The sequence below is a fragment of the Falco naumanni genome, chromosome 4 (genome assembly GCF_017639655.2).
Source record: "Falco naumanni isolate bFalNau1 chromosome 4, bFalNau1.pat, whole genome shotgun sequence".
NCBI classification, from domain to species: Eukaryota; Metazoa; Chordata; class Aves; order Falconiformes; family Falconidae; genus Falco; species Falco naumanni.
Window position 1 is genome coordinate 65,280,605 of NC_054057.1, and position 27,768 is coordinate 65,308,372.

Sequence of the window (27,768 nt, forward strand, 5' to 3'; positions counted from 1 at the left end):
GATTTTTTTATTTCTCTCTCGTTTATTTATTTTTTTTTTAAATCATTTTGCTGAGTCTGTGTGAAAACGCCCCAGAAACAGTAAAACTTGTCAAGGCGCTCCCAGCGCTGGCTCTCTCAGATCAGCACCTCCAAAGGCAGAGATCCCCCCAAAGCACTGTGTGCCGACAGCCCCAGGGTATACCACCCTGTGCTTCCCACCCCCCCACACCCCGCCCCAGAGCTGGGGACAGGGACACCTTGACAGGAGGAGGTGACATTTGTGTTCCCCTCAGTTCACAAGGTACAGCTGTAACCCAGGTGGTCCCACTCCGTCCCCAGTCCTGATGCTGAGCAAGAGGCAGAGTTCAGAGCAATGTGGTTTATGGGTCCCCATCCTCATGGCGGGGGCGGGGGGGACACACACACAACTATTTTGCACAGGGCCGGGATCTTGGGATAGGGGTGATGGGTAGGGTAAAGTCCAGGGAGCTAAGGAGAGCCCCCAAATGCCTGTGGCAGGGAGCAGGCTCTGGGTGCTCAGAGGATGGGTAGCCCCTGCCCAGCCTGCCCCCTGTATAAGTATACCCTGCCTCCTAGTATAAGGTTCTTTCTGATTAATGCCAATTTGAATTAATTGGACAGCAAGACCTGGCTCCCTGGGCTTCTCTGATGCCCAGCACAGGGCTGCGAGGCTCCAGCCCAGGGAAGCAGAGCTGTTAACCTCAGCCTGGCACCTCTTCCCTGTATTTTTGTCCAGGGCTTTCATTAAAGTCCAAATTGATGCTAAAGGGGCATCAAAGCTAGTAGGAGGAGGTGGGAACTGGGACACACCTGGAGAGGGATCACAGCTGAGCTAAAATCCACTCCAGGGGCTTTAGTGACAAACCCTTGTCTGTGCCTTGATTTCCCCCAAAGTAAAATAATGGTGTGAAGGGGTCAGAGTCTAACATAAATTACTTGGATTTCTGGTGAGAGGCTTGGAGAGGGGACAAGGACAAGGTGGTGCCCTCCAACCTGGGCTCCCCTCTGTATTACCAGCACTCTGCCCCCCAAAATCAACTCTAATCCTGGCCAGCAGGCAGGAAAGCATCTTCCATCAGATAAAATCAGATCAGCACTTGGCTCCCAGTGACAGGAGCACGAGCCGTATGGATGAAGCAATTCCCCCTGTCCCTTGATTAATAACAAGGCAGGCCTGTGGAGCGAGGGGGGGGGGGGAAGCTGTTTAATTGACTCCGTGTTTTTGAAACAGCAGCTTAATGACTAGGTTCAAATTAGCCAGAATCACCTTTTCATCCTAGGGAATTGAAATGAAACATGGATCGCTCCAGCACGCCCTCCCCCCCAACACCAGCCTCTTAAAAATACATCTCCAACTAAGTTGCATTTCTCATGCTTGGATTTTTCACCTTTTATTAAGCAGATAAATTGTTATCGTTTAAAACAGCAATTAAATGCCTTCACACCTATGTAAATCTCCTAGTTTTAACTGCAGATCCAGGGATGAAACTCAAATGGGAAAGCCTGAGATGCTTGTGCCTGCACTGAAATTATAAATCCACATCCCAGAACAAACGAGCAGTAGGAGGCAGCCAGAAATCTCCATCAGCAGAAGCACTGGGCTGCAGCAAGGGATGGAAGTTGCAAGTGGAACCGATAAGGCACCCAAGCTGGGAGAGCTGTTGGCATTTCTCCTGGCAACATCCTGCACAAATGCAGCCAATCCAGGCAGGAACATCTAGCAAGGGAGCCCGTGGCACTAAATCAGCCTGGGATCCAGCGCTGTGCCTGCTCCTTACTCCTGATCTCTTCCCTCAGTTTCCCCATCTGTAAAATGGAGGACATGCTGCCAAACCCCGCTTGAAAGCCGCTGCCAGATGCAGAAATTGTAACCAAATCGCTCAGGTGATGCTCATCAGCTGTCACGCAACAGATCAAGGGCACAGGACACTCCACTTCAGCAGCCTGCATCTCCTAAGCCCTGTGACCAGCGAGGCTAGTGCCAGCCTGGACCAGCAGTGATGAACGGAGCAGACCAGGAATTCTGTCGGCCCTAGGAGGGAATTGGCCTTTCCCATCCTCAAAGCCTAATTAACCAAATCATCCGTGTTTGCGGGAGGCTTTAGCAGGAGCTGAGGGGCAAGAGAGGTCAGAGGAGGAATGGCTAATGGTGAGCACTGTCTCCATGGGGGTGGTGGGTGCTGGTGGGCGCACCGACGTTGTCACCCGCAGAGCTTGGCGTCTTCCTGGCCCTGCTGTGGCCGCGTGTGGGGTAATGGAGCCCAGCGGGCGCCCAGGCGCAGGAGCTGGGCTGGGGCCATGCTCACTCCTGCTGTTACCGTGCTGCCGATGCCCTGTTTGTCCCAATTTCCCAGTTGGATGGGGGGGGGGGGGGAAATGGCCATGGTGGTCCACAACCACCCCCGCGGGGTAAGTCTGCGGCACAGGGAGGGGGGCTCACGGTGCTGTGGGCCCCAGGACCCTGTCCCAGGGCAGGTAGGCAGGGTGACACGGGGTGGCGGAGACACCGGCTGGGTGACACGGGGCTGGGGGAGCCCAGGCGGGTACCCGGGCGTGCTGGCATGGGCTCGGGGAGCCCAGGGCTGGGGGAGCCCGGGCGGACCCCTCCCCTCCGGGCACCGCAAGGCGGGGAGGAGAGGAGGAGACACCCCCCCGCACCCTTCCCTGCGTTCCGCCACGGCGGTTCCCCCCTCCCGCAGCGCAGCCCGGGGCCGCGCATCGTCCCTGTCCCCGTCCCTCCCCCGCGCTCCCGGGGCGGCGCGGGCCCGGCCCGGCGGGGGGGCGCGGGGGGGCGGCTCCCACGCCCGCTCCGCCGCGCACGGCCAGGCACGGCGGGCGGCGGGGAGAGCCGGGGCCGGGCTGTGCCGGGGCCGGGGCAGGGCCGGGGTCCGTCCGGAGCCGCCGCCGCGCCGCCCCCGGGGCTGCGGCTCTGCCCGCGCCGCCGCGCCATGGGCAGCCGGGGAGCGGGAGCCGAGCGGTGAGTGCGGGGTCCCGGGGGGGGGGGGGGGGGGCACAGCCCGGCGGGGCGCACACGTGGGTGGGGGGTCGGCCGCGGAGCCCCCGCCGCCCTGGGGCCACCCTCGCCCCCTGCCCCCCGTACCCCCAAACCGGCTGCCCGGCCGGTGCCCACCGTCCCGGAGCTGCAGGGCCCCTCGGCGGCCGCGGGGAGCGCGGCTCAGCTCCGGGGGGGGGGGGGGGGGGGGGCGGGCAGGGCTGGCGCCCCCCGTGCCGGGTTGGCTTCCATGGCCTCAGGCGGGCGGGGAGCGGCGCCGGGGCGGGGGGGGGTCCAGCCCGAACCCGGCCGGCTCAACGCTCCGCCGCTCCTCCGCGCTGCCCTCGGCCCCGGCGCTCGGGGGGGGCCGGTACCTGCAGCCCCCCCGCCGCCAGGGCTGGGGCCGCTGCGGGCAGCCCCCCGGCGGCCCCGAGCCGGTCTGGCAGGGCCGGGAGGTGGCTGCTCCCCGCCCCCCCTCGCCCCTGTCGGCCCCCCCCTGGTCCAGCAGGCTCCCGCTGCCCCCCGCCCCGCAGCCGCGGCCCCCCGCACCCCCGGGGTTCGGGCCAGGCGCATCCCGCCCGCAATCCCAGTCTGGTTTACATGGGGATGTTGCCGGGGTTGTGGTTCTCCGGGAAATGGAGCAGGCAGCAATCGCAGCAGACGCGGCTCCTGTCGCCGTTCTGGAATAGCAGCCTGCTCTTCCTACTCCACATCCCGAGTACTTTTGTGCCAGTTTCTTAATCCACTTGCAAAGCGGATTGAGTTTAAAACCTGACAAAAGGTGCTCTAATTCCCACCGCGTTCGCGCGAGGCGGCGGTGGCAGAAGAGCAGCTGCTGCTTCAATCCGTGCCCAGCCTTCACCCTGAGACGAGCTTTTGGGAAGGAGAAAAGAGCAAACGGGAGGAGAGAGGATAACAAAAGCAGGCAGAGCACCCACAAAATAGATGGAGAGTGGCTCAGCGTGTGGATCTGCAGCCTGGCAGCACCCAGAGTGTGAGTCCACACACTCGAGCAAAGAGCATCAGCTGCGCCAGCCAGAGAGGCTGGAACCCGGGGATGGAGCAGGATTGGGGACGTTTGGTTGCCTGGTGAGGACCAGCCTGGGCCTTTTGAAGAGCTACCACTTGCTGCTTAGTTTTGTTGCTTGGTGTCAGCTGCCAGCTGCTGCCTGCTCCTGCCTGGCTGGGGTTGCGCTGCCTGCGGGTGGGAAGCTGTCCTGCCTGGAGCAGGCCATCCCAGTGGGCACTGGTTTACCCAGGTCCAGCCCCAACGCAAGGGAGACAGCGTGAGAAAAGCTGCATGCAGTGAGGGAAAGTTCCTGCAAACATCTCTCTCAATCAAATCACAAGGAATATTTAAAAAAAAAAATAATATCAAACAAGCTAAAACTGAAAAATCGGAGCTGCCCAGCAGCTCCTTGCAAGCCCAGCGGCTGCTCAGTGTGATATATTCATGCATGTCTTTAAAGCCAGGGCCAGATTCTGTCGGTGGCCTTAAAAATGCAAAATGCAGGTGATGAACCCCATGGCAACCTCTTGGTAAAGCGAGGGACCATGCAGCTTTGCACCCCAAAGCTCTGCCCTTCGCCGCTGCTTTGTCATCCCTCACGCTGCAGGATGGAGGCTGGGGACAAGGTCCCTGCTGCCTGCACCCCCTGCCCCGGGACACAGCAAGGAACGTGCCGTGTGTCCTTTAAACAGGAGAATAATTCAAGACATGTTGGGGAGCTGCCAGTGTGACAGCCTGTGATTGATCCGGTTTAATTTGAGATAATGTATCTATCAACAGTGTTCTGTGGTGCTCGTTAAGGTGGAGGGGAGGGAGCGGAGTTGCTGCCGGAGGACTAGCAGAGTTTTGGCCGGAGCAGCTGGGAGAGGTGGCTTCTGGTTCCCCCTGACATTTCTCATGGTTTTCAGAGGCTGCAGAAATCCCACTGCAGCCCTTCCCAAAGCTCTTGGTCTTTGGCTGAGCTGGGCTCAGGGGAAGATGCTCTCGAACACGGCAATGCCCAGCTTGCAAAGCAGCAGGAGAAGCACCCCCGGAGCAGGGTGCAAACGTGTCCCCACCGATGTAGGGAAGCAGGAGGCAAAACAGCTTCTTGAAAGAGCTGGGGTTTTTGGCTTTAAAACCCAGCAGATTTTGCTTTTATCCTGCTCTGCTGGGAGGAGGGAGCTGGAGGGCCAGAGAAATGGGGACTGGGCTGCTTTTCACCCGTCTTGGGCTGCTTTTCTGCCTCGTGGCGTCAGTGCCTGGGGTGGGAAGTGGCTGCGCCAGGCTGAGCAAGGGGCTCGCTGCGGTGGCAGAGCCAGGGCATCTCCCAGGCATGGCCGGATCCTGCACCACCTCCTGCTGCTGCCAGGCTCAGCCCTTCCCAGGGGACTCGCTTCTGCCGATCCCTCACTGAAGATAACAGGGCCAGGGGCTTTTTTCCTATTTTTCTAGTGTTTGGAGCTCAGGAATGTCTGTTTTTATTAGCTGTGTTAATCCTGCATCGCAAGATAACGTATCCCTCGCTCCAAGGCCCCAACCTAATCACTGCGCTTTCTCTCCAAGCAGCAGCACGGGCCTGAATTAAACATTGAATTTGAAGCCCGATGGCACAGACGGACAAGAGCGCCCAGCTGTATTTGTGCTTGGCATTTAAAGGCTTTAATTTGATGTTAGAATTGTTTGGGTTTTTTTTTTCCAGCTTCAGGTGGTTGGCTTGCCACTGTTTTGCCCCCAAGCATCCTACCAGGGAGTGGGTGGTCCCGAAGCTTCCCTAAGGCAGGAGGAGCAGGCGGTTGCAGAGGAGCTGGGCTACTCCAGCAGATGAGAGCTGCATCGCTGCTGCGTTCGCATCCCCAGGACGGGAGCGAGCTGTTGCCGTAGCCCTGGAAATAACATTGGAAATATAAAGAACGTGGACGGGTGTTTTGCGTGGGCAGCGGTAATTCCCATGCCGCCGGCTCGCTGTGGTGTGGGCAGCTTGGGTGGGACGCCTGGTGCCAGCAGCATCCCCCAGGTGCCAAATGCCATATCGCAGAGCTAAGGGACCCGGGGGCCAAGCGAGACTGTCCCTGAGCTTGTCCCTGGCCACACTGACTTCCCAAGTGGCTCTAAAAAACCCCGATATACACCCCGCGCATCGTTTCCCCATCTGTAAATGGATGGAGTCCGGAGGCCTAGCTTTGTAGGTTGAGATGGCAACAGCCAAACTCCTGCTGCCTGCCTGTGGCTGCAGCTGTAAAGCAACAATTAAATTGTCTGAGGAGGGCGGAGGGGGCATCATGCGGCATCTCCCCTGCCCCGGGGCAGGGGCTGCAGTGCGGGGGCAGGAGGCGCTGCCAACGGAGGGGCTGCCGGAGCCCGACCGCTTTGTGAGTCCTGGAAAAACATCAAATCAAACAGGCGAGGGCAGAAATGTTCAGAGCAGAGATGTGAGAGGAGATGAAGGAAAGCAATAAAACCTGCAAGAGCATTTGGAAAAGATGCCGAGAGCCACTCTGGCTTGCCGGCAATGGTAGGGAAATTGATTTGGCTTCAGGCGTTATCAGTTGACTTTTCTGGAAGGCTGTTTTTGAGGTGTAGTTGGGGTTTACCTTGAAAGACAAAGCAAATGCTTCCATCAGCGTTGGCTCGGGGGGTGCGGGAGCGAGGGGGGCTGGACCGCATCATCGCTTAGCTGTCGGCAGCGTGCGCTGGGCAGCTGTTGGCAAGGGCATGTGCTGGGTTCTCCTTTTGATCTCTTGGCTTTTAAGTCGTGACGCTTTGGGGCTGTAGCTGGACCCCTGTGCTGGCCCAGGGGTGCCCCGGCTCTGTGGGGTGTGGGAGGTGGGGGCTGAGGCTGGCCAAGATGTGGGGCCAGGGCTGGTGCGGGTGTCAAGGTGGGGGAATGGCACTTGTCGCAGAGCAGAGCACTCCCCAGCCCCGAGCACTTCTCTCGACAGAAAATGGGCAAACCAAGGACAGGAGCAAACTCAGCCCAGCGTGGCCAAATAGCAGGGACTTGGGTGGATAATTTGGGCAAACTGTGAGAAATTGCTTCCCTGTGGGCAAGTTCAAAAAGCAAACGGTGAAGGCTCTGGGCTGCCATCCCCAGGCTGCCACGGTGCCTTGGTATCCATGCGGGCATCCCAGGTACCAGGCTGGGGAGTGGAGGCAGCATCCATCTCGCCACGTGGCTCAGTCCTGAGTGGCAAAGCCAGCCGCAGCCCCAACACGTGCCCTTCTCCTTCCCCCTCCTCCTTCCCATGCCCTCTGGCTGCCCCCCAGATCTTTCCTTGCTTTCCTGCCTTCCTCTCCCTGAATCTTTCATGCCACCGTGAGCTTTGCTGCAGGTTGCAGCCCCATCCATCATATGGGTTTGTTTTTTAAAGCTGCATCCCAGCTCTTAACATCTCAGATGTGAAGCACCAGGGCTTCTTGTTCGGCTCCCGATGTGCCAGCCAAGATAGCAGCGGCCACGTACCGTAGTGGAGAGGAACAAGTGTCACTAAGAATTAAAATGACAGATCCCAGCATCAAGGTCTCCGAGGGTTTGTGCTTTATTAAGCAACAGTGAGTTCATGGGAAAGGACTTTCACCCGAAGCACTGGTTCTGCCTACAAGAAAAGAGAACTGGGGACTATATTTAGTTATAGCCGTGTGATGAGGCGGCAGGGCCAGGCACCGTGGGGAGCCAGGCATCCTCTGCCCTGCAAGGGTGAGCCCTGTCCCTGCAGAGCCCGGGGGGATGTGGGGACCAGGTGATGGCAAGAGCTGCTGCAGAGGGACAACCCACAGTGCTGCGGGCTGGGAGAGCTGGAGGGTTCCCCTTGCCTGGGCAATGGCCTCTGGGGGTCTCGCACACCCAGAGCCGCCTCGGCCATGACTGTGTGCATGTGGCAAGGCCAGGAAAGTCCCTCCGAGCAGGATTCGCCCCGTCTGCAACTTGCTTTTGCTCAGCATTCCCCCTGGCACTGGTTTAGGAGAAAAGCAGGGGCTGCGACCCCAAGCGTGAGATGTCGGCGTCCGAAGCTGCATGGTCCTTCGTGCAATTCCCTCTCCCTAAAATGTGGGTTTGTGATAATGGGAGTTATTTAATAGATCAATGTTTTATCTCTTTGCCTTAGGGTCTCCTGCTTCCCACCCCCCCTCCTATTAAAAATTCATTGTTTCTCCCAGATACCGTTGCTAGAGGGAGATGGGGAGAAATAAAGGAGGTTCTCTGAAAGGAGGAGGGAAAATATTTAATAGAAAGGGAATAGAAGAAATGTTTGAAACAAATATTGTCCCTCTCCCTCTCACTGCCCTGGGTACGTTTGAGCCCAAGTGCTGTCCCTGTTACATGGCAGGACCCTGATGCTCCCAGGAGACTCAAGGAGGCCATGTGGGACCTGGGGTGAGCCCGGGAGTGGGGACCATCCTGCTTCTCCCTGGGGCTGAGAAACCCATCGCTCTGGAGGTAGCAAAGCCCCTGCTGGCTTCAGAGCCAGGAGCGTGGGGATATCGTGGCCACTTACATGCACAGATGCAAGCAGACACAGCAGGTCAAGGGGATGTGCCTGACCTTCAACTCATCTCGCATCCTCAGCATCTCCAGAAAAGTGCCCCCGAGGTCTCGCTTGCCTTTCTTGCTCTATTTGGATGCTGTTTCAGTCTGGAGGGATGAGAGGGTTCATTTGCAGGCTGAAATAGTTTAGAGGGGCGTTGAGGAGCTGTGGGGCCAGCTTGCCTGGGGTGCAGCAAAGCGAGGAGCTCTGGCTGTAATGTGGAGTGGCCGGGCAGCCAGGACGGCTGTAAAACAACCCAAGTCAGAGGAGCAGCGATGTGCTGCCCCTGGGGATGGACCAAGTAAGACCCAGGCAGGCTCAGGAAGGTGCTTCCTACCTTCAAAAGGCCTCGTAAGCACCATCCTTGTGCCACCCCTGGCGGGTTGGTGAGCAGCAGAGGGTTGCAGAGCACCATCCTGCAGTGCCAGCTAGGGTAACTGAGGCGGCTCTGACCAAGCATCTCTTCCAAACTCCATTGGCTGAGTCTTCGCAGTGATCTGGTTTATGGAGACCATAATACCTAAGTTTAGGTGGGTTATTTTTTTTCCCTTGGGAGGAAAATAAGGTGTTGAGCTCTGTGCCCGAGCCGTGCCTTGACCGCTGTTTCAGACCCAGCCTCAGTGGTGCAGCCACAGGAGCAAACCGTGCGGGTGGTTGGTGCTTCTGGCCTCTTTTTCCAGAGGGTCACCCGGTCTGACCTTCCCCATGCTCGGGACAGCTGGGCGCCAACTCTTCAATATTGGCAGAATGAGCTATTTTGTGTTTTTCCATTTAAATCTCATTTGAAAGAAAGTCCATCTGCTTCCCTTCGTGCTGCCAGAGGAAAAAGGCTGCTCTCAGGTCAGCCTTCTACAGAGCATCTCCTCTCCGGAGACCTGGGGGGAGCTGCATGGCCAGGACCATTGTCTCTTCTCCGTTCCAGTGCAGCAGCGAGGCGGGATGGAGCAGCGCCCCTGTAATTGAACACTAACTGGGGGTGGAAAACGAGCAGGACCCTGCAATTGCAAACCAAAGATGAAGTGACATAAATGAGGTCTAAATCGCAACCTTTTTCCATAAGCATTAAGTGTGACAAGTGGAAGGCGGGGGGGAATTCCTGCTTTCATTAGTCCTTGTGCCCAGGGCTGACATGGATCTGGAGCCTCTGGTCTGCTCCCTGGGCAGTGCAGCTGGTGATGCCAGACATCCCTCCTCGTCCTGCCCCAGCCGTGCGTTGCTCCAGGAGTTATTTTGGAGGCTGGTTCATCAATTCAGGGAACACTTTCTCTTGTCTTCACGTTCACTTTTTTTGCATCAAGCACCAGCCTCATGGCAAAGCGATTTCCAGCTAAGGAAGCATCCTGCTGGCATTCAGCACCGCTGCCTTTCCCTGCCTTGCTCAGTCCTGCACCAACATCTGGCAGCCTCTGGATTCAGAGTTCAGGCCCAAGTTGTTTGCTGTTGCAGTGGCAAAGGGGGTTGTGATCTGGTGGATTTGTTTCATCCAGCACCAGCCGTCACAGCTGCCAGTTGGGTTTGTTGGTGGGTTTTTTCCCCATGAATTTGCCCCAAGGTTCTTGCTGGGTCGCGGCTGTTGCTGGCCTGTGAGTTATGGTTCATGCCAGAACACGGACAGAGCCGTCCCCAGTGCAGGGACCGCTTGATGCTGGATTGATGCTGTGCTGCTGGGGTCCAGCTCAGCTGCCTCCATCTCAGTAACTTCCCACTTTCCCAAGACTCTTAAGAAACAGGTCTTTTCTTTTCTCTATTTCTTTCTTCTTGTTGTTTGGGTTTTTTTGGGGGTTTGGGGGTTTTTTTGAACAGCTCTGCCCCATCTCTCCATTTCTCTCCCTGGGGTCATTTCTGGCTCTGCCCTCCCCAGAAGCCAGGAGATGCCTGTCCCTGCTGGGCTGCTGCTGTGGATGGGTGGAGCTGAATTTTTCCTCTTTCTCAGATGGTTTTCCAAACTTTCCTATTTACTTTTGCAAAAAGATGTTCTTGGGGGCGCGTGTTACTAAGAGAGATGATTTCAAATGAACGGCCTGTGACACCCCCTCCACAATAACACATCATTTTTATTGTTCATATTTCAATAACTGAAGGTCAAGTGGAAGCCTGCCTGGCTGGGAAGTGTGATGCTAATTCCACTAATGAACAAAAGTCTCTGGCTTACTGCTCCATGCTCCGCGCTCCTAGATGCCAGGGCAGCACGATGCTGGCTGGCTGGACCCTGGACACTGTTGGGTGTCCTGAAGCGGGGGCATGTCGGGGGGCTCCTGGGGTCTGGGTTTCTTGTGGTTTGGCCCCTGCGGGTCTCTCATGGGCTGGGATGAGCTGCAGGTTTGCTGCTGTGCACATCTGCAGGCTGCGGCTGGGAGACTTGGTGTGTGTGTGTGTGCCAAGGGTGGGGGGCTCCTGCCCCAGAGGAGCTTGACATGGGCATCCTGGTCTGGTCTTTAGGAGATACTGCTCTAGGAGACCCTGCCATAGCAGGGGTTGGACGAGGTGATCTCCAGAGATCCCTTCTGACCCCAGCCGTTCCATGATTCTGTGCTGCTGGCAACACTGGGACCTGGCAGCTGGAAATGTGGGTGCTTGCCCTCCCAGGGAGAACTTGAGGTTCCCCCAGGCCAAGCAGACAAGAGGAAGGTTTTCTGGAGCAGGGAACGGGCTGGGATTGTCAGTCCCTGGTGAAGCCCAGCCACCCTGCACCCCCCAGGGGCTGTGTGGGACCCCCGGCTCAGGGGTGGCCAGGGAAGCGGAGCTCCCACACAGCACCTGCATGGCTGAGCCTCGAGCCGGTGGGCTTTAGGGGGATCCCTCCATCTTTCGCTTTGGGGTAGTGATGCTTTCCTGTAGGAATTTCAGCTTCTCTGGAGTGCTGTGCACTCTCGGTTCACCGGGGACCCCAAAAGTGCAGTTTTACCCATCCAGAAGCAGCAGGTGGGCAACGCTGGGGCTGCAGGAGCATGTGGGGGGAGGCTGAGGGGGGCGGCTCTGCCCGGGCAGGGGCACCCACCCTCCTGGGGTCAGCTCCGGTGCCACTGGCGATGTCCCCCCCAAGCACAAAGCAGGGGATCTGGTGGCACATGGTTCGGGCTGCCGCTGCAGGGCCGGTTCCTCCTTTCTCCACTGTTCTCCAGCGATGGAAAGCTCCTTTGGCGAAGGCTCCCCGGTCCCCTCTCAGCAGGAATTAACCTCCCCAGCTGCTGCCGTGCCCCCTGAGCAGCTCTGGGGCAGCTGGGCTGGACAGGAGCAGGGGGCAGAGATGAGTTGGGGTCTCGAGCAGAGGTCAGAGCAGCTGCCAGGCTGTAACAGCATCTCTGTAACAGCATCTCTGTGTGAGTGTAGCTGAACAGGACCCGAGCCTGGGACCATCTGTGGTCTCTTAACCAGGAGGGTGTGGATTTCCCCTGAAAAAGGAGCTGTTTCAATTCCCTCTTTCTTTATTACAGACTAATTAAGGTTGATCCAGAGAGCTCAAAACACTTTAGCAAACTGTAGTGAAACGTGCTCGCAGGCTAGTGTCCTGCATCCCCTGCACCGGCCCTCAGGGCTGGGAGCATGTCTCGGCCCTGCAGAGAGCCCCGGGGAGGGACGTGGGACAGGGCACTTCTCCCAGGTTTGGGTCAAATCTCCCCAAATGAGGGGGCTCCTGGCGAGCTGCCCATGGGCACCTGCTGTGGGGGTGCTGCCTCCTGGCATCCCCGCAGGTGATTGCCCAGGAGCGTTGCCGGGTCTTCCCTTGCTCCATCCCAGAGCTGCTGTTGGCTCCAACACTCTCCTCTTTGTCAGAGGACACTTCAGGATACAAAGTGCTGTATCATTTTATGGATGTAATTGGGCAAGCTGAAATGGTCAGGTCACACATTGGGCTGGAGCAACACTATGGATGCTTCGATGCTTCCCCTCTCTGCGAGGTGCCCGTGTGCCACGTCCTTGGGTTCTGGGGGCATTTATTTGAGATTTCTGTGCTGGACACTGTGGAAAGGTGATTGACAGTCGTCTCCTTGTGCTGTTTTGCCCAGAGGAGCCGAGGCTGGCTGTGCCGGACACTTTGCTGTCTAAACATCCCCGATCTCAGATGCCACGGCAGACCCAGATGTTGGTGCGGCCCCGGACCTGCAGAACGGTGAGCACCCCCCGGGCTTGAGCAGGGGCGGGGGGGGGACAGCAGCATCCCTGCCCTTGTACCTCATGGGATCTGTACGCTGGGATGCTTGAAATCCAACTCATTTCTAGCTCATGGCCATCCCTGCTTGGTGGCATTAGCTCCCTCCTCGTCCCCACCATCCTTTTTCAGTGTGGAGCACTTGGTACCATCGAGCTGGTGGTTTATCCCACGTAACAGCTGAGAAATCTCCTGCCTGTTGCCATGGCCCCAAAATGAAGAAAAAGTAACTGAAGTGGGGGTGTGATGTGAAGCTCAGGGGCGTTCAGCTCTGTTACACCCTCTGAGGCCACTGGCAGACAGCGGCGGGGACCCCAGACTTGGCCGCACCGGCCTGCACGCGCAGCATCGCTTTGAAGAGTGGCAGTTTGGGGTTTGGGTGGGTTTCATGGGGTTCGGGAGTCCCCCAGCTCTGGGAGAGGGGCTCTGGAGCCTTTGCCCTTGCTCTGCTGTCAAGATGCTGGACAAGGAGTGAAGCGATACAGCCCTGCCATCCCCTTCCCCTCTTGCCATGGAGACTTCTGACTTGTGGGGACCTCACTGGGGCTGCGTGTGGGAAGGGAGATGCTGCCCTGGTCCCGCAGCCACAGCTGATGCCCCGAAGCTGTAGATCTGGGGACAGACACCAGCGTGTCTTGCTTCAAATGTCACCACTTGCTGCAGTCTCCAGCCTGGAGGAGATGCGGGGCTGGCGCAGCTGGACACCCCCCCCAGGGCCCGGGCAGCCCCCTCCGAAATCTGAGCAGTGAGGCTGGGGGGGCCTCTGCTCTCCCAGGGCTCAGGCAGGGCTGGGACGAGTCCGCCGTCCCCCTCCCCTCCCAGGGACTTATTACAGTGGGGGGTTCGGTCTCTCTCCCACTGGCAGGATGAGGTATAGATTGCAATGTCAAGCGTTATTTCACCCTGTAATGGCGTTTTGCTTTCTTTGCTTGCTGCTCCCATGATCGTAATTGGGATGACAATGAAATTGCCAATGCAGTAGCTTGTGGACAGGTCTTAAAAAATGCATTCAGCCCAGGACTGACGCTGAGCAGAGCTGAAAGGTGGAGGGGAGGCTGTTGCTCTGCACTCCCCTTGCCTGGGATTCCAGCTGTGAGCAGGGTTTCCAGCAGATCAGGGGCTCCATACCTGCCCCTCTCACCCCGCTGCACCCACAGAGGTTTGCTAGCAGAGCCACAAAAAGCTCGTTATCCTGTAGAGAGCCGAGCAGTCCTGCTGGGACCGCTTGCTTTCCCCCCCACGGCTGCCTCTCCCGCCCTGTCCTCGGAGCAGACATCTGTCTGTCAGCCTGCTCATCCTGCTCATCCTGCCCACAGGTCCAGCCGCCCGGTTGAATTAAAGCCTCCCAAGTGATGCATCACCCTCCCGAGGTGAGGTGCCCGTGGGCTGGCAGCAGCCGGCCCCAGGGCTCCAGGCTCCCTCTCTGGAGGGAAGCCGGGCTCGCCAGCGTGCCAGGCACCCTTGCACCCCCTGCCGTGGGTGAGGGCACCCCTGGGGCTGAGCCCTTCAGGAGCAGGGTCCTCTCTGAGGGTCAAGCCTGGAAATAGCGGTCATTTTATCTGTGTGCCTTGGAGAGGTAGCTGTGACCGCCTTGACTTGGTTTTGTGCAACCCTGGCTCTGCGCTGGGTGCCACTGCGGTTCAGGTAAGGGATGAAGAGTAGACTTTACCATCAAAGGTCCAGTGCCGGCAGCTGGAAGCATCGATCACGGTGTGATTTACATGCCAGACTCCCAAGGGGCTCAGGCCAGCATCACCAAGATGCTGAGCTCAATGAACAACCTAATCTAACGAGGGCTGGCGCGCTGGACCAGGTGGACAAATGAGGTCGTTTGCCGGGGCAAAGCCTGCGGGGAAGCAGCTGGTGCTCAGGCTGCTGCGATGTCCTCGACCAGCAGCTGGGGGGGGGCTCTGCCAGGTGCTGGCCGGGGCTGGGGCCAGCGGCTGCATGTGTGCCAGCCTGGGCGCGCCGCGCGCCCCTGAGCAGCGTCATCAATCAGCTTTCTGAAAGGTGGCTAATTACAGTGTATGCTTTTCAGTTACGATTATTAATCATCCTGCTCCTGTACTTCATTTATTATGGAGCTGCCTGGGTTAGAGGAGCAAAGACTCAGGGCCCTTTCACGTGGCCAGGTGGCACGTTGTCCCTGCTGCTTGGGAGCCCCTTCGGATGCTGTGGCAGGACATGGGTGCTCCCGGTGAGGGGGGACAGCGAGCTCTGCCTGGGGATGTCCTGCTTGGCCAGGTTCCAGCAAGCTCCCTCCGTCCCCTTCCACGTGGCTCCAGCCATGCGTGGCACACGGGCTCCAGTGCTCTCTGCCGCCCAGGGTTTGTTCCTGGGGTGCTGCTCCCAGGCTGGGTTTTGGCAGCCCTGGTGCAGAAGGTACGCGATGAGCTCGTAAAGCAGCCACACGCCGTGGGAGGCAGGAGGGGGAAGGAGCTGCAGGAGAAGGAGCAAATTCCCCTTTCTCATTTAATGACTTTTATCTGTGTCTCAGTGGGGGCAGGAGCCCTTGCCAGGAGCACAGCCCTGTGTCCTGAGATGCTCTGCTCGTAGCCAGGGTACGTGACAGCCAGGCAGGCACGGCTGTGCTGGATGGGGCTGTTAGGAGTGTGTGTTTTCTACATCTTGCAGCAGCATCGTGGCGTGGGCTTTAAAACCCAACAGATGCCAGGAGGACGTTTCCCGGGGGCTCGGGTTGCCCGTCCCCGCTCTCGGTGCTGGGTTGGGGAGAAACCTGAGTACGGGCAGACCCTCAGGCTGGTTCGGATGAGGAGCTTTGGTTTGGATGAGGAGCTCTGCAAAGCCTCCTGGGCTGCATCCTGCTGTTCAGTGGGAGAGGGGGGAGGTGGTTTACAGGGGGAGCCTCCTAGACCCGGGTGGCCTCTGAGCTCGTTGCTGGGTCCTCTCCCAGCCGAGTGGGTGCTCAGGGACAAGGACACCATGGGATCTGTGGCCAGCAGCTGGTCGGGTGACAGACAGTGATGGCAAAACATTGGGGTGAAGTCCCAGGGACGTGGATCGTCAGCCTGCATTTGCCTTTGTGACCCTCTTCATCCTGCCCATGACATTAATGGCTTCTGCAAATTAAAAGTTCTCACTGCGCAGCAGAAACTTGCTGGGAGTCCTGAAAAAAATAATCCCCAGTGCCCATCTGGGGACTACCGCCCCTGACTAAACCCAAGCTCAACTCCAGTGTTTTCTGAGCGATGCCAGTGGAGCAGCTCACCACCAGCAAGGCGTTCTGGTTGGAGACAAGGAGTGGAGCCCAGCCCTGGTTCCTGCGTGGTCCAGCAGGTGCTGAGGTCGTGAAGGTCTGGGCCAGGTTTGCTCTCAGCCACCATCGCCCGGTGGGTGTCGGGATTCAGATCTGGCTGGTGGTTCAAGCCAACTGCTTGGGTTGAAATAAGAGTGTAGCACCCACCAGTCCTGCTCCCCCTTCCCGCGTTTTAGAGGAGTTACTCACCTTGGTAGAGAAATAAAGATGCTTGTGGAATGTTAAATACCTCCCCAAAGCCCCTGTTGCTGATGAGTGGCTCCTGCACCTCGTTCCCTAGTACATGCAGTGACCTTTTAGAAATGTTGTACATTGTGGTCGTATCTAAATGTCTTCTCTCCCGGGAGCATCTTGTGGAGATAGAGATTCAGACATGACGTCTATCAAGAAGAAAAGCAGATTGCGGCCAATCTGTGGCTGCTTGTGCAGTATTGCCTGGGCCACGTGCTCAAGAATCATAAGGTTGACTCTAAAAATAAGCCGTGGCTTCTTTCAAGTTGTCTCCTTGGTGTCTTAGCTCATTAGGGAATCCTCATTTCTGGGTTTTCACAGCATTTGTGAGGGTTGGGAGTTTCCACGTGGGAGGAAAAGTGGAGAGTCCTGTGGTTTCGACTGTTGAGGACTCAGCTAGGACTCAGGATGGGATCACAGGGTGGGAAGACAGCTCCGTTAAGGCATCAGTCGTGGCTTTTGCTGGGTAGAAAGGGTAAATCCTGCCTCTGCTGAAAGCTCACACAGCCTTCGTGCTCCAGCATCGTCTCGGCTAGCCCCAAAACCTGGGGCCGTTGAGCAGGGGGAGACGAGTGGGATGCAGCAGTGCCAGTCACCTGAGTAACTCCCTTCTACAGAAGGTTTCCACGCTGTTCAAGCAGTCCCTTGAAGTCACGCTTCGGGACACTTTCTGCAGTGGCCCAGCAGGAGCCTGTCTCCTCACAGACATCCCTCCTCCGACACTTTCTTCTTCCATCTCTGTGAGTCGTCAGGAAAGCCTGTTTCTGTTTGAGCCGGCTCAGGAGGGTGACTCTTAGGAGGACAGCCACCACGGGTCCCTGCTGAGCTCTGCCATGGCTGTTGGTTGCAGTCACTTGGCTGTCTGGTGCCCCGGGGAGCCGCGACCTTCGGGCATTTGCCAGGTCTTGCAGGCACGAGCCACCGCGGTGTGGGAGCACCCACCGTATGGAGCCTGCCAGCTGCCCTCCTGCTGCGGAGGCTGCCCTGCCGCCCACCCAGCTGCTCGGTTGTCCCCGCCGCTGCTCCCGCTCTGCCTCCTGCCTGCTCCCACCCGGCTTTGCAGGGAGCTGAACTGACCCAGAAAAACATGCTGTGGAGTGGCAGAGCTGGAAGAATTTGTTTCCCAGCCAGACTCTGATGGGATTAGGAATAACTCTCCGCTAGATAATTCTCCATTAGGTCTGGTGATTGATTTTCTTCCTTCTTATCCCCAGCTCTCTCCTCCTCTCCCTGTTTCAGCTGGATTATTCTCATGCTTGGTTTGCTAATTGCCTGATCACTAGAGCCTCGCTAGAGCAAGGCGCAGGCACGTCACTGGCCTCCTCTGACCCTCCAAGTTTTCTGCCTCTTTGTTTATGCCTCAGATCTGATCTATTCTCCTCCACTCCCCAGCATAAGCAGAATTGTTTCTGCTGCCCTCAGCAGAGGGAGAAACCTGCTGGTGTCACTCCTACAGCCAGGGGTGCTCCTTCAGCTCCTCCCCATCACCTCCATCCTCCCCATGCCCCCTGGTCTTTCCTGTGGGTTTTCCAAGCTCAGCGTGGCCACAAACCCATTGGTTTTGCAGACTCCAGGCAATGGATAAAATAAAACTGCAAGAGCCACAGGTTTATTTTTGGGTGGTGGCAGGAGAAACCCTGGAGACACTGAGCAGCACAAGATCGCCTTCGGTCCCTGTTTCAGTGCCCTTGGAAAATGTCCCTGGTGACTGTGCTCTGCTGTGAGCAAAGCCACCTGCAGCCGTGGCTGGAAATACACGGTTCAAATCCCTGACTTCACGTTTGGGCACGGAATTTTTTTGTATCAGCTCTGAAAAATGCCTAAAATTGCCCCGGGGGGCCAGTGTCAGCCTGCAGGTGCTACAGGTTGATTTGGGCAGCATCACCAGTGAGAGCTGAGCACGAAGCAGACGTCCCGGGCGCTCTGGGTGTCTCCGTTGCAACCCGGGACCCCCGTGGGCAGACTGTGCTTTTGCTGGTTGTTGCAGGGTATAAATAGGGGCGCGGGGTTTTCTAGTGGGGAGGAAGGAGCAGGCATCTGGATGGGTTTTGGCACAGGACTGGGGAGCTGGGCTCCTTTTCGGGTCTTGAAGGGCTCTGGCTCTGGGCTTCCCCGTGCCAAGGCTCCCACCCGGAGGCAAAGCCCAGAGCTCAGCCTGGCACCCGCCCGTGGGAGTTGGTGGAGTCCCCGTTCAGCGCGCGCGTCCTCCGCTCCAAGCCGGCAGCTCCGAGTGGTTTGAGTCCCAGCCGAGCCATCGAGCCTGCTTGATGCAGCCGTACCCCATTCCTGGGAACGCAGAGCTCATCTAGTTGATAACCCAGGACCGGGGAGCACAGGCAGTTTGTGCTGATGGAGAGTCCGGCGCTCTGCCCGAGCAGTCTTGGCAAGCTGGAAATAAGCCAGGGGAAATACCACCCTGCTTCGGCAGGGATGCTCGGCCACACCATCCTCCTCCCAAATCCAGTGCAGGGGCTGAGCGGGGCAGTGGCGCCTGCGAGGATGCTGGCACGGCCCCCAGCGAGCATGGAGGTGCCGCTGTCTGCGCCGAAGAGCTGCTGGCACAGAGCCTGGCAGGCTGGGGACAGCAGCCGGGGAGCGAGGGCGGCCGTGGGCAGGCAGCTGGGACGCTTCGCTGCCAGGGCAGGGCTGGCTGCCGGCAAGCAGCATCGAGCAGGCAGCGCTCGGGGTGTTTCCAGCAGCGTTTGGCTGCCGGCGGTGTTTGTAGGAGCCCTCTCCTGTCTCATGTCAATTTGGGATGTGCTGGCACGGGTTGCTGGCACTGCCACCTCCCTGTCACCTGTGTGTCAGGGCACACACATCCCCCCCATTGGTGTTTTGAGGATGAGCCTTTCAAAAATGCATGGGAGTCCCAGCATTGCTTTCTGCCCTGGTTTTTCCTTCCCTGCCTGGGGTCTCCACCCTCCCCTGGGGTCCCCTGCATCCCCTGTCCCAAGCATGTAGCCTCCCCAGGCAGACCCGTGAAGGAGGTGACACAGGCTCATCCAGCAGCAGCGGTGGGGTTCTTGAAGGAGAAGGTCTCAGCAGGACCGTTTTGCATCCTGCAAGTCAATGGAATGATAAAACAAGATGCTTTTTTGACCGAAGCATTTGTACGTGCACGATGTCAAAACAGGGGAACCTAGAAATGTCACCCTTGGCTTATTTTCTGGTCTTTATTCAGAAAAAGGGAGGAATGGTGGCTGAGGAGCAATTGCTGTCTGAGGAGCCGAGTGTGCCGAGCGTGTGCCACCAAAGCAGGAGCCGTTCGAAGCGGGTGACAGGGATTTGCCGCCTCCGTTTCCCGGAGCAGCGGTGGTGCGAGGCAGCGAAACCCCACCTGCGGGCTGGGGCGGCTGGCAGCTGAGCATCTGCGAACCGGGCGGCTGGGGAGCACCGTGCTGGGGTGGCTGGGACAAAACAGGCTCAGTGGCCACCTGTCCTGGTGGGGAGGGGGGGAAGGAGCTGGGGGCTGCTCCCAGGGGCTCCGAGGTAGCCAAAGGTGGTCTGCTTGGCTTCCCCAACCCTGTGCCGCAGCCCCTCAGCCGCAGGCTTTCCCGGCTCTGTTCCCCAGCCCTGCATGCAGCAGGTGTGTTATTTTTAAAAATAAATTAAATGTGAAGAAGAGCCTGTATCTAGGCCTTCAACTGGAGTCTTAATTGGCCTCAGCCCCCAGGGACGAGGTGAGCCCTGGAGAGCACTGCGCTGTCGGAGTCATGAGCTATTAATAGCCAGTGGGCTCAGCTCTGTGCTGGGCTCTGCCCGGGCTGGATGGGGACCATGGGGTCCCAGTTGTCACTGCAGGGGATACGGGGTCTCCACAGCTGGGGCAGCTTCTGCGGGATGTTCCGGGGCCAGCAGAGACCCTCACTCCAGAGCGTGTATCCACCTGGATTTGCTGGGGGGGGAAGCTCATCCAGCACCCATTAATCCCCTGCCGTGGGGGTTGCTGAGGGTGTCGGGGCCGTGCCCAGCTCCACCAGAGCACCCATGGGTGCTCTGCTGCAGCTGCGGAGCGGGGAGGATAGCCATGAGCCGTGGCTCCTGCTCCCCGGCTGCCGGGTAAAACAACGCCAGCGGGTTCGTACCTCTGCTTAGAGGATCAGGTGGCCAGAGTAGTAACCAAAAGTGGAGTATGGTTACCGCGGGCTCATTCATAATAAACACGGCGGTGAGCTGGCGTGCTCACGGGCTGCCTCAGCACCGTGGCTGTGGGCAGGGGAAGGGGCCAGATCCACCCCCAGCCCCTGGGGGACGTGATGGCAGGCACAGGATACAGCCAAGCATAGAGATGCTACCTAGAAAAAATGCGTCACAGTCAACTGGGAGGGTGTTTTTCCTGTGGGATTGCAGGTCGTGCCCGAGTGCATCCTGCCCATTCAGCCCTGCAGCAGAGCAGGAGCAGAGCCTTCTGAAGTGGGGGGACCAAGGAAGCCGCCCCCCCCCCCCCCATCCCAGAGCCAGCTCGGGTTCCCAAGGCCACCAGCCAGGCAGAGCCAAACGCAAAATGGCTCTTGGCACGGCTGTGAGCAGCCTCCCGGAAGGCAGAAGCTGCCAAGCAGCTCCAGCCACATCCCTCCTCCAGTGCTTGGGGGGCATTTGGGGACCCCCAGTCACTGGACAGGGGGGTTTGGGTGCAATGGTGAAGCCTGAGCACTGCTGGAGGGGGCTGCATAGCTGGCGAGGGGGTAAGAAGGGGCTGGGGCATCAAGGGCATCTCTGGTCCCACCCCACTGTCCTCCAGCAAGGAAATGTGATGCTGCATCCCACCCAGCTGCTGGTCCCCTCCCTGTGGTTGTGTGAAAAATGGGAACGCTTCCCTCTCGGTTTGAGTCGCTGGAAGAAAAAGGGAAATGTGACAAGATTAAGGCACGTACCAAAAAAAAAAAAAAAAAAAAAAAAGTCATGGATTCGTAGAATAGGAAAAGCCATGGAATCATTTAGGTTGGAAGAAACCTGTGATGGGCTGAGCGGCTCCAGACATCGCATCCTCCCGTCCCCCCTCCCCACATTTGGCTGGGCTCTGGCAGCCGCGTTTGGGGTCCCTGATGCACCCAGAGGGACAGAAGTGAGGGGGTGGGGGCTTGGGCAAGGAAACAAGGTCCAGCGCTCCCCGGAGCCAGGGCTTGGGCTTCCCTGAAGGCAGAAGGGCTGGAGCCAGCCTGGCTGCCTCTCGGGTACTGCACACCAGTTTGTCCCAGTGCTGTGGGAGTGATGGGATGTGGTCCCCTGTGCTCGAGGGGTCAGTGCCCCACCGCGCCTTCAAACCATCAGTCTGGCCGTGCTGAAAATTTGGAAAACAGCGAAGGCAGGGCTCGGAGTCTGTGAGTGGAGACGTCCCAGGGACAGGCAGGTTTGTCCCCGGTGAGGGCAGCTGGCACGCAGGTAAACACTGTCGATGGAGAGCAGCTGGGAAGAGGGATGCTCTTGCCTCCTGCCCATGAGGTGCAGTGGCCAGGAGACACCTGGGAGGGCACAAAGCAAATAAACTCTGGCAGTGAGGAGGTGGAGGAGTCAGAGGTGGAAGAGGAGGAGGAGGAGGGGGAGGAAGAGGAGAAGGAGGGGCTGCCAGGACATGGTGAGCATCTCCCCATGGAGGCAGGCATGCCAGGGTGCATGCAGGCCCAGAAATACCCCACAGCACCCCAACCAAGCAGCTCTGCCACTTAATTAGGTTAATGACAGTGCTTCATTACGGAAAGGGGGACTGTGGAGTGCGTTTCCAGGTGCAGTGGCAGCCCAGCGGCTTTGGGGTGGGGAAAGGGACAGGCAGTGGGAAAGGGGAAGCAGAGAAAAGGGAAAGCAAGAGCCAAGTGCTAATCCCTGGAAAGGAGGGCAGCCAGGGCACCGCGCCACGCAGGGTCGGCATTAATCCCTCTGCTGTGAAGATTGTGCCCGCAGCTGCCTTAATCTCCACTCCGAGAGGGCGATGCTGGGGACAGGGATGGGAGGACAGGTCCCTACGTGCAGCACTGAGCATCCCCTGTCCTGGGGGACCTCACGGAGCCCAGGGCTTGGGAAGGATTTGTGCTGCCAGATAAGACCTCGCTGCAGCTGCAGGGGGAGCCGAGGACATGTGGCATCCCACCTGTGTCATGAGTTTGCAAGGCCTCTGGCTGCATCTCTCTGCTCCTGCACTGCCCTTTCACAAACCTCTCCTCCTGCCTCGGTTCCTGTGCTCTCCCAACAGAACGTGCGGGCAGTGGGGCTTGTTTACCCCAGGTTTGCATGGGGCACAATCACAAGGTCACCCATTAGATGCTGCAAGTGGGGCCCAGTGGGTTTCCTGGGGGGTGCTGGGGCCTTACCAGCACCACAGGCCACGGTCTGGGGAGCATTTTCCAGTCTCAGCCCACAGACGGGTGATCTGGGGCTGGGTAGGACTTTGTTAGCCTCCCCCAGGCTTGCCACTCACTCTGCATCTCTCTTCCTTCCAGGCACATGGGGGAACAGTAGTGAGCCCGTAAAACCATGCTCTACACAATGACATGGTGGCTTCTGGTCCTGGTCCTCCACCTGGTCCTCCTGAGCCCCCCGCGGGTGGCAGCCTGCCCTGCCCGCTGCGAGTGTGCCCCGCAGATCAAGTCGGTGGTGTGCCACCGCAAGCGGCTCACCTCCATCCCTGAGGGCATCCCCACCGAGACCAAGATCCTGGAGCTCAACAAGAACCGCATCCGCTGCCTGAACCCGGGGGACCTCTCCCCGTACCCGCTGCTGGAGGAGCTGGATTTCAGTGAGAACATCATCTCCAATGTGGAGCCGGGCGCCTTCAGCAACCTGTTCAACCTGCAGACCTTGCGGCTGCGGGGGAACCAGCTCAAGCTCATCCCCCCAGGGGTCTTCACCAAGCTGACCAACCTCACGCTCCTGGACATCAGCGAGAACAAACTCGTCATCCTGCTGGATTACATGTTCCAGGACCTGCGAAACCTGAAGAGCCTGGAGGTGGGCGATAACGACTTGGTGTACATCTCCCAGCGGGCCTTCTCGGGGCTGCTCGGCCTGGAGCAGCTGACCATCGAGAAGTGCAACCTGACCTCCATCTCAGCGGAGTCACTCTCCTACCTCCAGAACCTGGAGGTGCTGCGGCTCCGGCACCTCAGCATCTCTGCACTGGAGGACCAAAACTTCAAGAAGCTCTACAACCTCCTGCAGCTGGAGATTGACAACTGGCCGCTGCTGGAAGACGTCTCCCCCACCAGCTTCCAGGGCCTGAACCTCACCTCGCTCTCCATCACCTACACCAACATCACAGCCGTGCCTGCCGCTGCCTTGAGGAACCTGGTGTACCTCCGGTACCTGAACCTGTCCTACAACCCCATCAGCACTGTGCAGAAGGGCTCCTTTAAAGACCTCATCCGGCTCCAGGAGCTCCACATCGTGGGCGCTCTCTTGATATCCGTGGAGCCGCAGGCTTTCTCCGGCCTGAGACAAATCCGGCTGCTCAACCTCTCCAGCAACTTTCTCTCCACGCTGGAGGAGAGCACCTTTCACTCTGTCAACACGCTGGAGACGCTGCGGGTGGATAGGAACCCCCTGGCCTGCGACTGCCGCCTCCTCTGGATCCTGCAGCGGCGGAAGACGCTCAACTTCGACGGGCAGCAGCCCATGTGCTCCTCGCCCCCTGAAATCCAGGGCAATGCCCTGCGCGACTTCCCGGACTCTGTGCTTTTCGAGTACTTCACCTGCCAGAAGCCCAAGATCCGGGATCGGAAGCTGCAGCACGTGACAGCCCGGGAGGGGCAGTCCGTGTCCTTCCTTTGCCGGGCAGACGGGGAGCCAGACCCCTCCATCGCCTGGGTGTCCCCCCAGCACCGCATGATCACCACCCGCAGCACGGGGCGGGTGACCGTGCTGCCTGGGGGCACCTTGGAGATCCGCTTCGCCCAGGTGCAGGACAGTGGCACCTACATCTGCATCGCCAGCAACGCAGGTGGCAACGACACCTACTTCGCCACCCTGACGGTCAAGGGTCGCCCGGCTGATGGCTCCCGCTACGCAAACCGGACTTTATACCTCAGCGAGTTCAACGACACCTCCCACAACGACACACAAGTCTTCTTGAAGTTTACGTTGGACCTCAAGACCATCCTGGTCTCCACGGCCATGGGCTGCATCACCTTCCTGGGCGTGGTGCTCTTCTGCTTCCTCCTCCTCTTCGTCTGGAGCCGGGGCCGGGGGCAGCACAAGAACAACTTCTCAGTGGAGTACTCCTTCCGCAAGGTGGACGGTCCCACCACCACCACTGGCCAAGGAGGAGCCAGAAAGTTCAACATGAAGATGATCTGAGCCTCTCCCAGAAGAGAACCGTTGTCTGCTGCCTGGGCCCGGGCACGGCCATGGCGGAACGGGGTCAAAGGGGTGGTGGGAGCACCAGGGACGTCCCAGGGCTGGTGGCAGGACCTCGCAGTGCTGGGACACAGACGGAGACATGCAGAGGTGCCGTGGGCCAGCAGGGTCAGAACCACATGGACCTCAGGGGCGGGGAGCGATGGCCACGGCTGTCCCGGCCCTGTGGTGAGCCCTTGGGGCACAATGGCTCAGCAGCCGTCGCAGCTCCAGGGGCTCCCGATGTAGCCAACATTTTTGCTACCAACTATGCATTTCTCTTGCCAAGAGATCAGCAGCGTTTGGGCCTGGGAAAAAAAAAAAACTGCTTCTTTTTTTTCCCCCTTTCCCATTTTTTTTAAGAGACTCTCCGGAAAACTTTCCTGGTGGTTGTTTATGGTTCTCTTTTCTTGTTGTTTGTTTTGGGGGGGTGGGGTTGGTCCAATGATATGTTTTTTAATGAATTTCCAAGAGAAAAGTCTTCCGGGGCGATGCAGGACTGGGGTACCAGGGGAGGTTGCGCTGAGTTGGGGGTCTCCCCCAGCCCCTCGGCAAAGCCGGACCCCCTGGGGCACAGCCGTGCCGTGATAGCTTCCTGTCGGCAGATTTAAGATGCAGCATCTGCAAATGTGGGTGCCCAGGGATGCTCCTGCACAAGCAATAATAACCCACCCAAGGCCGGGCTCTGAGGAAGTGTCAGCAAGAAAAAAGGAAGAAAAGAGGCAAAATGAGGTCAAGGTCGCTAAAACCAGAAGGAGCAGCCCCAGGGTGAGGCAAAGCCCTTTGCATCTGCCCAAGCTGCTGCAGGAGCAGTGAGGGTGAAGGGCTGGGGAGTCGGGATTCGCGAGGGTGCAAAAGGCACTTTTGGGTCCATTTTCTGTGGTTTGCAAAGTCCAAGTCTGCAGGAGAGCGGGAGCTGGCTCGTCCTGCACAGGGCAGCGGTGCAGCCTCAGGAAGGGGAGAAGGGCTCGCAGGAACCAGCTGGGGAACCAGTGGCAGAAGCAGACACAGGGAGAAGGTCCCAGCTGGCACCTCCGTCGTGTCCGCCTGGATCCCGCACCCTCCAGCGCTGATGCCCACGGGTGGGTGTCCCCGGGCTCCCCTCTCAGGGCAGCACTGTATGGGTGGGAGAGGGGCAGAGCTGGCACAGCTGGAAGGGAAGACCCTGGATGGGACTTAGAGAGGCCAGGGAGCCCATCACTTTCCTCCTCCTCGTCTTCTCCTCCCATGTGCACACGCAGAGGTTGCTGCAGGTCCCACCTCTGTCCCATTCCAGGGGGAGCATGTCCCCCACCTGGATGCCCCTTCTCCAGCCGGCGGCGCTCAGGCTGGGCACTGGGAGCTGCCCGTCCCCTGCCAGGCATCCCCGGCCCTTTGGGGCTGCGCGGGAGGCAGGAGCTCACCAGGGCTGGGGGCTGGGGGCCCCCCATGAGCTTTCCTGCGTGGGGCACAAGTTAGAGCAGCTGCTGGGATCATCCCCTGCACCCCGTCCTGCTCTTGCACCCACGGGTGTTGGGTGCCCCCAGCTGAGCCCCAGCAGGGTGGGGGGCGAAGGAGCCGGTGGGCGCAGCACCCAGTCCTCTCCAAGGTGCTCCCGGGGCTGCTCCCCACTGCAGCCGGTCACTGCCAGGATCCAGCCCCCGACCTGGGCGGGGGAGGCTGCCCAGATCCCCCCATCCATCCCCTGCCATGACCCCCACCGGTGCCCGTGGCCCCCCGCATGCCCAGTGCCCCCTCGCTCCCCAAGCCGTGCATGCCGTGTCGTGCCAGGGGTCCCACCGGCCTCACCGCGCACCCTTGTTCGGTGGCTGGGGTGGGTTTTTTTACCTGGGAGGGTGGGGGGGGGGGGGTCGGGCACAGACCCTTGCAGCCGGGAGCAAAGGCAGGTTTGGGCAGTGCAGCCCCGGCACAGTTTTATATGTCATGAGCATGTGAAATGTATTTGGGGCGGGGGGGGGGGGGGGGGGGGAAGAAAAAAAAAAAGGGACTTTTGTGGCTCGTCTGGTTTGTTCCCCCCTTTTCTTCTCCATGTGCCTCAAATAAGAAAAGCCAAAATCAGCAGACAAAGGTGGAAGCGTGGGGCTGGGCAGGACCCAAAAGGGTGGTTGGAGACACTTGCACCACGTGCAGGATTGGTGCCTTTGTGCTCCCAGACCTGCTCCAGCCTGGTGCAAGCCCAGGGGAGTCCCAGGGCTCAGGCAGCCGTTAACCCCCCCCCCCAGAGCTCTGCTGGGATTTGCAGCCCATCAGCTGGTCATTGGCACCATCAGCCCCGCAAAGCCCTTAATAAACAATGCTAAACCAACTTTCAGAAGGTACTAAAGTCCATATTAATAACTAATAAATGATTAATGCGTATGTGTTAACAAACTGCCACTGCTATTAATCTATTATTAATTATTAATAGAGTGCTTATAAGGATACGCTTAAGCTGAAGGGTGCAAAGGCTGCACCTCACCTCCTGCCTGCAGGGCCGTTGGAGGGGGGGTGTTAAAAGGATTCACATGCACACGAGAGTGCACAGATGTACACATGCACGTGCACAGATGTACACACCCAGCGAAACCTCTCTGAGGAGGCTGGAAAACCAGGCACTGGGGATCTGCACCGCAGCTCTCTCCCTGGGGAAACTGAGGCATGGAGGGGCATCACAGTAGGGTCAAGGACAGGAGCCAGCGGCCCTGGGTGGGGGCGCCTCTCTTCTAAGGAAAACTGAAGTGACCCTCTCAGTGCCCTTCCCTGTCCTGGAGCCCTGGGGGACACCCTGGAGGCCATCCCTGCCCTTGGCCAAGCTGCAGTCGCCATCCCCATGAGGCGCTCAGCCAGCCTAGTGTCCCCTCGCCCGGCTGGCTGGGGACCATCTGTCCTGGTGCCCCCCAGCAAGGGGGCTGCTACACCACCACCACCCCAAAACCCCCATTTCCCTCTTTCCCAGCTCTGTGGCTGGCCAGCCCCCGTGCCAGTCCGCAGCCCCAGCTTTCCCAGCATGGGACTGGATTGGGAACTGGGAGCTTGTGGAAGCAAAGCAATGCCTCCATCTGCTGGAGAAAAGGGCCCTGGGCCAGTTCCCAGCCTCTGCACCCCAAAATTCCACACCCCACTGCTCCCCAGGGAGATTCCTGGCCCCCACCTCACCAGCACAAAGCAGGGTGCCCCTGGCTGCAAAATAACCGGGGTGCTGCCCGTGCCCTGGGCCTCCTGCAGCCCCTGCAGCCAGGGCAAGAGCTGTAATGGGAGAAAAAGAGGAAACTGGGGCTTTTCTCTCATTTCCTGCATG

General features: G+C 58.8%; 1 protein-coding gene across 1 annotated transcript; it reads left to right on the forward strand.

The window, feature by feature from the left end:
* Positions 1 to 1,798: 1,798 nt before the first annotated feature.
* On the forward strand, positions 1,799 to 26,452 carry LINGO3 (leucine rich repeat and Ig domain containing 3). The gene is made up of 3 exons (XM_040593283.1): positions 1,799 to 2,979; positions 12,516 to 12,619; positions 22,601 to 26,452. The coding sequence occupies exon 3, from the start codon at positions 22,635 to 22,637 to the stop codon at positions 24,450 to 24,452; it is 1,818 nt and encodes a 605-aa protein (XP_040449217.1). The 5' UTR covers positions 1,799 to 2,979; positions 12,516 to 12,619; positions 22,601 to 22,634; the 3' UTR covers positions 24,453 to 26,452.
* The last annotated feature ends 1,316 nt before the right edge of the window (positions 26,453 to 27,768 follow it).

Excerpts from the sequence above, each read along its gene's own strand:
- LINGO3 (XM_040593283.1), top strand. The coding sequence starts at position 22,635 with ATGCTCTACACAATGACATGGTGGCTTCTGGTCCTGGTCCTCCACCTG.